The 11058-nt window shown below is 48.2% G+C and overlaps 1 protein-coding gene and 1 long non-coding RNA gene across 2 annotated transcripts; one reads left to right on the top strand and one right to left on the bottom strand.

Annotated features, from left to right (window-relative positions):
• Nucleotides 1-4036: 4036 nt before the first annotated feature.
• Nucleotides 4037-10126, bottom strand: LOC123825070 (leukocyte immunoglobulin-like receptor subfamily A member 6). The gene is made up of 7 exons (XM_045848421.1): nt 10000-10126; nt 9843-9878; nt 9384-9668; nt 8941-9243; nt 8422-8718; nt 7869-8171; nt 4037-4908 (listed from the first exon to the last, which is right to left on the bottom strand). Exons 1-7 carry the CDS (start codon nt 10031-10033, stop codon nt 4772-4774), a joined length of 1395 nt encoding a protein of 464 aa, XP_045704377.1. The 5' UTR covers nt 10034-10126; the 3' UTR covers nt 4037-4771.
• Nucleotides 10118-10787, top strand: LOC123825086. Its single transcript, XR_006786850.1, has 2 exons — nt 10118-10256; nt 10603-10787. It is a non-coding gene; the product is annotated as an uncharacterized LOC123825086 (long non-coding RNA).
• Nucleotides 10788-11058: the final 271 nt, after the last annotated feature.

An 11058-nucleotide genomic window follows, 5' to 3' on the forward strand; every position in this document is an offset into this window, starting at 1 on the left:
TCCCTGTATCATTTCCCCCATTCTCCCCCTCCCCCTCCTCACTGATAACCCTCCATGTGATCTCTATTTCTGTGAATCTGTTCCTGTTCTAGTGGTTTGCTTAATTCATTTTTCTTTGTTTTTTTTAATGCTAAGACACTGATAGTTGTGATTTTGTTATCATTTTACTGTTCATAGTTTTGATCTTCTTTTTCTTAGATAAGTCCCTTTAACATTTCATATAACAACAGCTTGGTGATGGTGGACTCCTTTAACTTGACCTTATCTGGGAAGCACTTTATCTGCCCTTCCATTCTAAATGATAGCTTTGCTGGAAAGAGTAATCTGGGATGCAGGTCCTTGCCTTTCATGACTGTGAATACTTCTTTCCAGCCCTTTCTTTCCTGAAAGATTTCTTTTGAGAAATCAGCTGATAGTCTTATGGGAAGTCTTTTGTAGGTAACTATCTCCTTATCTCTTGCTGCTTTTAAGATTCTCTCCTTAATTTCAATCTTGGCTAATGTAATTTTGGTGTGCCTTGGTGTGTTCCTCCTTGGATCCCACTTCTTTGGGACTCTCTGAGCTTCCTGGACTTCCTGGAAGTCTGTTCCCTTCGCCAGATTGGGGAAGTTCTTCATTATTTTTTCAAATAAGTTTTCAATTTCTTGGTCTTCCTCTTCTCCTTCTGGCTCCCCTATGATTCAGATGTTGGAACATTTAAGATGTGCTAGAAGATGCTCAGCATCTCCTCATTGTTTTGAATTCTTGTTTCTTCATTCTTTTCTGGTTGAAATTTTATTTCTTCCTTCTGCTCCAAACCATTGATTTGAGTCCTTGTTTCCTTCCCATCACCATTGGTTTCCTGTAGATTGTTCTTTACTTCACATAATGCAACCTTCAGTGCTGCCTGGGTCTTTTTTATGCTTTTGAAGTAACCAGTGAGTTCCTGGAGCATCCTGATAACCAACCAGTGTTTTGAACTGTGCATCTGAGAGGGTGGCTATCTTTTCATTGCTTAGTTATATTTTTCCTGGAGCTTTGAACTGTTCTTTCATTTGGGCCATTTTTGTTTTTGTCTCGGTGCACCTGTTCTGTAGTAAAGGGCGGAGCCTTAGGTATTCACCATGGCAGGGCAACTGTCGTGGCTGTGTTTGATTCTGTGTTGGGGAGAGGTCTGAGAAGTAACAGTGCTGCTTGCTCTGCTCTCTGCTCGTTTTCAGTCACTTCCCCAGCTCCTCACAATCAAATTTGGCCCTTCTGGTGTTGATTCCTGGGTGGGTGGGTTTGTGTACTTTCTAGGAACTCATTGGTCTGTCCAATCAACTCTCCTTTGAGGCTGGAAGTTTCTCCCGCTGGAGCCTCAACCTCTACAGGTTTTCTAGTCAGAGGCTTTGAAGCTTTATTTTCCTGTGCTTGGACATTGGGTTGTGCGGTCTGTTTAGCTCCCCAGTTGTTCCTCCCAGTTTATCTGACTGTCAGTGTGGGACTGCCCAGCCTGCCAGCCACTTCCTTCCCCACTCTGCCAGTTGTCACCTTGCTGTGAAATCTCTCCAACTGGCTGCCCATCTCTGCCCCTCCCACAGGTTTGGATCAATGTTTCTTCATTACCTCCTTGGTTGTCAGATTTCCATTCAGTACGATTTTTTGTCAGTTCTCACTGTGTTTTGTTTTTAAATTTGTTGTTGTCCTTCTTTTGATTGTGTGAGGAAGCACAGTGTGTCTACCTACACCTCAATCTTGGTTGGAAATCTTTGAGTTAGAAATCTGAGAGGGGAAATACCCAATTGAATAGACACATTAAAATAATTCTTCCTCCATGTGTGGTTTGGCTCAGTAGATAGAGTGCTGGCCTCTGAACCAAAGAGTCGCTGGTTAAATTCCTAGTCAGGACACATGCCTGAGTTGTGGGCCAGGTGCCCTGTAGGGGGTACATGAGAAGCAACCACACATTGATGTTTCTCTCTCTATCTTTTTTAACTCCCTTACCCTCTCTCTAAAAATAACTAAATGAAAAATATTTTTTAAATAAAAACATTTTTTCCCATGATGGATGAGACACAGCTGAAGTTCCAATTATGACAGTGGAATACAACATTGGGGAAATTTCCAAAACGCCGGTTAGAGAGACCTGCAGTAGGGAATGAAGGTACTTGGAGACTAGAGTGAGGAGGGCAAATGTCATATCTATGGTGTCAGAAGGAAAGAAGTGAGCATGGCATTTAGTATCAGCTCCAGAGAACAATAATCAAACAATTTACAGAGATGAGGAAGACCAGCTAAGTGACAGGGTGTATGTATGTAAAAATAAAATCAATATCTTGTCCTTGTGGTAATTGAAGCAAATGAAGGATGAATTAAAATGAAAAGCTCATATTTTAAACTGGATTGTACACATTAAAAAGATAAGTTTTATTTTATGTGAATTGAACTGAAAATCATATCAAGAGGCTCTGAGAGTAAACCCCTCAAATGGGAGTGAACCCCTCAGCTGGGAATGTGTGAGCCGGTTGCTGCTTTGAGAAGATAGCCCTGTCTGGGAAAAGATTGTAGGGGTGAAGAAGGGATGATGAACTGTGATAAAACTCCAGCCCTAATCTAACACAGAGGTGATGAGCTGATCAGTACTTTGTGTGGTTTATGAGAATTTCTCATGAATCCCAACATAACTCCCATAACACAAATACATTTGAAGTTGAGTGAAAAGAGGCAGGAACATTTCTTTGTCATTGTCTCAGTCTAGGAGGTGTGCAGAGAGTGTGCTCTGTTCCGATGGGCTAAGGGGGTGCCCATGACAATCCCAGTGTGACCATGACCCAGGCGTGTGAGTCTGGGGAGGAGAGGTGGGCACTGGGAAGGGTCTGCTTTGTAGGGAGGACTTGGTTCTGCTTAGGACAGAGAGGTTAGGTCAGCCTGATCTTCCACAACATGGAAGTTCAGGTGGGGGTCCTTGAATGTGCTGGAATGAGGTGGAGACCTGTGGAAAGGCTTTGTGCAGGTGGTTGTCTGTGACAGGTAAGTTCAGGTGCATGGGAGTAAACTCCTCAGCTGAGAGTGAGGGTCCACAGGAGGCCAAAGATGAGGCTGATGGGGTCACATGCCCATGATGTTCTGGGTCTTCACCTGAGTGTGACAGTGGAGGGGAGCTGGATCACAGAGAGCTGGGGGCATGTTCATTGTGTGGGGGAAAGAGAGGGATGAGCTGAGGGTTTGTCTGCACTCTGTCTGGGTGGCCTGGGGAGCCTATGGGAGTGTCCCAGGACTGACCACCCCACTGAAGGGCAAGAGGCAAGGGGAGAGGATTACAGAACTGTCACCTGACCCACAGAGAGAGCCACCCACTGTCCTGGATGAGTGTGTGAATTTGTCTCTCCCTCACACTTCCTCTCTCTGACATCCTCATCTCTGTGAGCAGGAGACCTTCTCTCCATCTCTCCCACCCAGCACCCTGAGCATGTCTGCCTCCTCTCTGCCCTGGTCTGTGAGGGGCAATCCTGCATCTGACATTGGTTGCTCCATCTTCATGTGCTGGGCAAAAGCACCAGTTGCAGACAATTCACAAGTTTTAATCTAAGACAAGGGGAAACATTAGTGACCATCTATTCTGAGCCAGTCCCTTCCCCTCTCCCTTTACCCTCATTGCAGACAGGGGTGGAAGCTCAACTCTCACGGGTGTTGTGAGGATCAGCAGAACCTGAGACATGAAAAGGCTCCATCTGTGTCATTTCTGGGCTTGATTAAGAGGTGGGCATGAGAGTGTTTGGGAGGAAGGGCTACTTGACAGCCGCACATGTATCCCCCAAGCCTTCGGGGGGCATCAGAAGCTACAGGGCATCCTTGGTTGAATGGCAGGTGAGACCAGACTGAGGGGAGACAGGAAGGACACTGCTCATCCTGGATGCTGGACTCACCACACTAAGGAGTGAGGGAGGGAATCCCACCAGGGGCTGAGCATTGGGCACTGAGGGCATCTCGGACCTGGTGGGAGTCTCATCTTTCATGAGATTGCCTGGAGATATGAGGCCACTTGTAAGGCAAAAAGGATCCACAGGGAACCATGGCGACTTACATTTCTTTTTAATAAGTTTCTATAACATAGAATTGAGCATTTCAAAGTATACATTTCACTGGAATGTAGTAAATACACAACAGATGGACCACAGATTTTATCTAGTTTTAGTAACAAATTTGTGTAACCCCACACCCAAATTACATGAAGCCTTCAGTCTCCCATCTCTCCTTCTCATCAGCCCCCGACAAGCCCACCTGACTTCTGTCTCTGTGGGTTTCCTCCTCCTGGATGCTTCATACAAACGCAGTCACAGAAAATGTGATCTTTTCTCTCTGGCTTCTGTCATTTAGCTGCAGGATGTTGACATTCACCCACCAGGTAGCAGGTGTCAGTACTTTGTTTTTATGGCTGAAAAAACCCTTCCTGGTTATGAAGACACCACATTTGTTTATATGAGTGGGATTCAGCATGAAGGGGTGTGTAGATGTGAACCCAAACCAGCCTTGTGGGGCAGCCCCTCAGGTCACAGCGGTGAGAACAGAGGGGCAGTCAAGGGGAGTCAGTGAGGATGAGGAGGGACAGCCCCACAGTGGGAAGGAGGAGGCATCTCTACAGGAACATGGTTCATGTTTCCTGTCCCCAAACCTCATCTGCCACCTCTGCTCCCCTGGACACATCAGCAGACAGTTTCCCCATCTGTGGTACGGCTGTCCTTCCCCACTTCCTGGGTCATCAGATGGGCATGGTTCCCTCTCTCTGAACGATGCCCTGTGCCCTCTGTGTTCACGTTCTGGCTGCAGCCTGGGTCCTCCTCTGGCTGTCTTGAGCCTGAAGCAGCAGCACCCCGAGCACCACCAGGACCAACCCAGCCACACTCATGCGGATCAGGTTCTCCACTGTGTAGTCTAGGGGTTGGGAGGCTGCAAAATGTGGAGACAGAGGTCAGCATGATCAGGCAGTCCCTAAACCCACAGAATTCTAATATCTCCCCCAGGATCCCTCCTCCCATTGACATCAGCATCGCTGGGAAGTCTGAATCCAGCTCTGGCTCCCAGCCACCATGACAAGAGTGAGCTGTGCCTAAGAGCTCAGGTTAGGGAAAAAAAATGGTCTCATTTCAGGAACAATGTAGAGCTGCTGTGAATTCTGTGTTCAATCGGAGATTGAAGACCCAGAATCTTACTGCCCTGGAACTGAGAGATCCCATGTTTTCCACCTGTGGGGGCCCAGGTCCATGGAGGAGGGGTGGTGTTGTGGGCTCCTGTGTGGCAGGTGCACAAAAGGGTGAAAGTCTGGGGTAGCATCTCCTTCACCCCACTCTCTGGGGTCTGCTGTTTAATCATCACCTGGACATTTTCATGTGTTTATTGTTTCATTAGTTCATTTTATATGATGACAAAACTACCACAGGAGATATAATGACCAGATTAGATATATGGGCATGTGGATGAACATTTGTAGGTATAGTGTATACACATAAATTTAATATCTCTTTTAGAGTAAATATGGGGTGAGAGAAGAGTAGGTTTACAGTTGTGAATTCATGAAATACAGAGTTATTTATTGTGTTATTTATTAATTGTTACATTATTTTTTGTATAACTTTAATCCTACCTTTCCTTCATCCTCTCTATGTACATTTTATAGAGTTTATTATAAAATGTCATATAAAATGAATCTGTATATATAGCTATACATATAATCACTCATATAAATACTAACTTATATATCATCACCTGTATCTACATATACTTGTGTGGTGCTGATAATTATTATTGTGTGTGTGAGGACAGAGGGACATGAAAGAAACAGGTGATAGCCCTGGCTGGTGTAGCTCAGTGGATTGAGCGCGGGCTGTGAACCAAAGTGTCGTAGGTTCGATTCCCAGTCAGGGTACATGCCTTGGTTGCAGGCCATGACCCCCAGCAACCACACATTGATGTCTCTCTCTCTCTCTCTCTCTCCCCCCCTCCCTCCCTTCCCTCTCTAAAAATAAATAAATAAATCTTAAAAAAAAGAAACAGGTGATAAGGAGGCAGGTCCCCAAAAGGATCTAGTCTGGTCTTCCATGGGGAATGAAGTCTCCTCTGTGGGACGTAGGGTGGGGCCAGAGGAGAAGGGGGACTGGGACTCAGGGCTTTGGAACATGGGGTCAGAGGTCAGGTCAGGGGCCAGAAGGGGCAGGCACCATCTTCTTCTCCTTTTGGACAAACTCTAGGAAGTATGGCAAGATTTCTTGGATGGACAGCTAATCATGTGATTTTTACCCCAAAACACAATCTCCATGCACTACTTAGCAATGCTGCTAACCAAGGAAGCCCGCAGTTGTGATTTTCAAACTTTAAGGAACAGAAAAGTTGCCCCAAGTTGTACTATTTTGTGAGCACCAAAAATAGGAAATTATGGGAATCTGCTTCCCCACTTGATATAGAAAACAAGATGTAACAAAATTATTGTCTTGTCCTAATTCCAAAGATGTATACAAAAATTCTAAATATCAGCTCACACAATTCAGAAAATGCACACGGACAATAAATGTTATTCATTTGCACTAATATGCAAGTGTTTAAAAATAAGAAACTTCTGTAATTGTGTCTCCAGTGCTTATAAATCAGACAGAAAAGATAAATTTTAGGAGATCAGTATATGTCAGTTAAAAAAGCATTCCTAATAACACTCTAATGAAACAGAAAAACACATTGAAACATAAAGGTCGATAGTGCATTTGATATAAAATGTGCATATCTTAATGAGTTTGCCTTGAAATAATGTGCCTAATGAATGAAACTTTTTCAGGGGTAAAGCTGTGGAACATTTTACTTGGTCTTTTTATCATGAGGAATTTAGAGAGAGAAAAATAGGTATACAGTGTGCAATAAGTGAAATGACCTTTGACTTGTAGTTATTATAATTTTCTCATTGTATCAGTGAGATCAATTGAAAAAGAGTCCAAAGAGAGAGGATTTTAGGAAGATATACTAGTCATGAAATAAATATGCCCAAACCAATGGATTTCCTACATGTACTTACTCCTATTTAGACTGTAGAAAGGAATCTAATAGCTTACACACAAATTACATTATTAGATGTGCAGTTCTGAAAGTTGGGTGCAAATTTACTCAGTTTTACAAATACCTATCAAAGTGCTTCTGAAGTTCACTAAAACCTCATTTGAAATGTATGTAATACAAAGACTTAATAGTAACAAGAAGTAATTCTCCACAACAAATGTCTGAATTTCATCTTCTCTATGAAAATAAGAATAGCATTATAGACATTTGAAGGTTGACTCCATATAATGTAAATTACACTGTTATTCTGTATACTGACACACTGCCAGAAAGGTCTCAGAAAGGAGCAGGAAAAGACAAGGCCCCCTAGAACCACGGAGCAGACAGGGGAGCCCTCAGTGTGGGTGGGAGCCCCCAGCTCCTCCTAAGCAGGGCACAGCCCCTCCTCACTCTCAGGTGCTGGAGGCTCCAGGTGAGCCCAGGAGCCTGTAGAGCTGGACACTCACGGGAGGGGAGGGGAAGCTGCTTTCTCTGGGTGAGGGCCCAGTGGGGGCTGGGACCCCAGGGGCTCAGACTCTGAGATGAAGATGCAGGAGGTGAGTGGGGGAGGGGATCTGTCTTCTCTGCTCAGTCTAACCACCTTTCTCCTCACTTCCCACACATCTCACTCCACCCTCCTGCTCTTTCTCTCTGCTGAGATTGAGAACAGGGGGCTCAGGGGTGGGAGGCCCTGTCTCCTTCCACCTTTAAGGGGCTGGATACCCTCTAGGAACCTCCTGCACTCCTCATTTATTTCTCTCCCCGAATGTCCGAGGGACAGGGCTCTGAGCTGAGTGAGCACAGAAATGACAGGGTCACAGGCTCCTCACCTGAGACCAGGAGCTCCAGGGGGTCACTGGGCTGTGACAACAGGTAGGGGTTGCTGTGGGTTGCACTGTAGCACCTGTAGGTCCCCCCATGGGCTGAGGTCACAGGACCCAAGGAGAACTCTGCCTGGTGCTGCTGGGCTCGGGACTGTGATCTGAGATGCAGGGGGGGACCAGCTGTCCCCTCCTTGGACAGAAGGAAAGTGTCCCTCGGGCTCCGTGACTGACACAGCATAGTCACCTTCTCTCCTGAGGCCACTCTGGGGCCCGGCTGCACCAAGATGGAGGGTCTGTCAGGGAGCCATCCTAGAGAGAGGGAAGCACGTGAGAGTCTGCCATCCACGTACTTGTGACCTGAGAGTCACCTGGCCCCTTTAAGAACCTCCTTGCTGTCTTTCTCTGTTTTCTCTGCATCTCAAACTCCTATCCCATCACCTATTTTTTTTCTCTCTCTCCTTAGGGACCCCATACCCCTTATCCTGACCATCACCACCTGAGACCACCAGCAGGGCCTGAGCAGACACTGGATCCCTGACTGAACCTGCTGGCTCCTCACCTGCCACCAGGATGTCCAGAGGGTCACTGGGGGCCGACCACTCAGAGGACAGGCTGTGTCCACCGTAGCACCTGTACCGGCCCCCATGGGTACTGTTCACAGTGCCCAGGGGGAAGTTGGCCTGAGAGAGTCCAGCCTGGGGCTGCAGGACAGAGCTCTGATGGAGGTCCTGTCCCCCTTCCTTGGACAGAACAAATCTGTCATAGCCGAAGTCAGAGGGACACTGGAGGGTCAGGTTCTGTCCAGAGGCCACAATGGGGCCCTGCTGGGTCAGGAGGGAGGGCTTCTCTGAACCACCTGCAGGGACCAGACAGGAGTGACAGGGCTATTCCTCCCATGAACCCTCTTCCTGGCCTGGTCCCCAGGTCCCACCATCTCTTTCTCTCTGTGTCTCTGACCCAGAAGCTCCTGTGCTCCCCTCACCCCACCTCTCACATGGAAGTCTTCCCTGCCAGTAAAGACCCCAGTAACTTGTCTGCTACCTCAAAACATGGAAGGACCAGCTTGGGACTTCCTCACCTGACACCAGGAGCTTGAGGACATTACTGGGGAGTGAGCACACCTGGGATCTGTTCCTGTAACAGCCATAGCATCTGAATGTCCACCTGTGGCTGGGGGTCACAGGGCCCACAGAAAACAGGGCCTGGACCTGCCCACTGGGCTGTCGCATTGAGTCCAGGGTCCCGGAGAGCCTGTATTCTCCTTTCTTAATCAGAATGAACCTGTCAAACCCTTGTCCAGAGCCACACTGGAGGGTCACATTCCCTCCTGAGATCACCATAGGACTGGGCAGGGCTGAGAGTCTGGGTTTGCTGTAGGATCCTAGGAGAGAAGGAGGCAGCATGTTAAATGGGGCTAACTTCCCTCATGTCCCCCAGGGTTGGGCTGCGAGGGGGAGACACCCTAGAGTATCCCCCTCCCTGAGGATGGATCATTAGGCTGGGACCCCTGTTTTCCCTCACCTTTTAGCACCAGCTCCAGGGGGTCACTGCGCTCTGACCAGCCAGTGGGGCTGAGATAGGAGCAGTGATATTTCCCTGCATCATACTCTGTCATGTGTGTGATGGAGAAGTTGACCTTGTTCCCTGCATGTAGTGGCTCCTGTCTGCTCCAGGGCTGTGGGCTTCCCTCTTTATCCAGACGGAACTCCTGGGCCTGCAGGGTCCCCTGACACCAGATAGTCACAGAACTCCGCAACAGGGCCACAGGGCCTGGCTCAGCCCAGAGGGTGGGTTTGGGGAGGGTCCCTGGAAGGAATCAGAGCCTGGGTCAGCTCCAGTGCCCAGATCTCAGCCCCAACCTTCCCAGACGTCCCTCACCCATTAACCCAGAACTTCTGTTCTCCATCCCCAGCTGCCTAATGGGGAAACACCTTGTCATTTATGTGGAGAGGCTCCTGGGAGCCCTGGAGACAGACTCACCTGCCTGCATGGGGGTCCTCAGGTGCACGATCATCCCTGCAAGAGAGTCCCTATGAGAGATTTGCGCTGAATCCTGAGAACAACCCTCCTCCCCAGGAGCCTCCTGAGCCCTGGGGTCCTGTCAGAGCAGGGCATCTCCTCCCCCTGCACATCTCACCAAGGCACAGCAGGGCCGTGAGGGTCGGGGGCATGGGTTCTCCTCTCTGAACCCAGCTGTGCAGAAGGAAGAGACCACGGTGTGTTCAGTGTAGACAGACTCACAGGGTGTGGCCAGTGGGAGGTTGTCTGTCCCTATCACGAGGTTGTTACGTCACCAGACCTGAGGAAGGGGAACAGTGTGGCCCCAGGAGTCCGGCTCTCATTCTCTTGATGCAGGAAGAATTAAACCTGGAGCCTGCTGAGACGTCTTTGCAGGTGAGGTGACCCAGGGCATGTCCTTCCAGGTCAGAGCCTCCCCCATGGGATTCCATTCCTTCCCCACCCAACCATCAGCCCCTCCATGTGGGTCCTCCCCATAGACAGTGGTCACCCAGGCCCTGGAGACACTGCAGGAAGATGGGGATCCCTGTGCCTGCAGAGCTCAGGTTGGCAGAGACAGGGTCCCCTCCTCACTATGCAGTTCAGGCGAGTGTCACTGTGACAATGAGCACAAAGGACAGACTCGGGGAAGTGAGGGAAGGACACACGCCCTTTTCCCTGGCCCAGAGTGTGGTTTTCTTTCTATCCCAGCCACCCTTACCTATTTCTCATTTTTTCTTAGCAACAGTGTCCACCCACCTTCCTGGGGACAAGCCTCTGAGTGACACCTGCCCCCTCAGTGTCCTTTGTTTCCTGGTTCAAGCGTCCTCCTCATGCTGTGGTCCTGCCTTCAAGCTTCAGGGGACATTGATTTGGGTTACAGTCCTGGTTTTTACTTAAAAAAGATATTTGTTTAAATACTCATCATCCAAAGTTCATATATCCTTGAGTGGTAATGTTCAGTGTCTGCCTCAGTTTCCTCATCTGGATCCTATTGTCAGAAAGCCCAGTCCCCACAGTGTTTGTGGGTGAGTGGTGCTGGTTCATGGGAGGGTGACTTCCATTTCCAGACCAGATGGAGATGTGAGTAGTTTGGGACATTAGAGGATCAAGGTGTCCAGGTCAAGGGCTGGATTGTTTTATCCACTTGAGACCTTGTCTGCTCTGAATACCAAGCACAGCTACTAACAACAGCTCT

This window comes from Phyllostomus hastatus, unplaced genomic scaffold, assembly GCF_019186645.2.
Source record: "Phyllostomus hastatus isolate PE091 unplaced genomic scaffold, TTU_PhHast_1.1 phas_contig_125, whole genome shotgun sequence".
In the NCBI taxonomy this organism is placed as follows: Eukaryota; Metazoa; Chordata; class Mammalia; order Chiroptera; family Phyllostomidae; genus Phyllostomus; species Phyllostomus hastatus.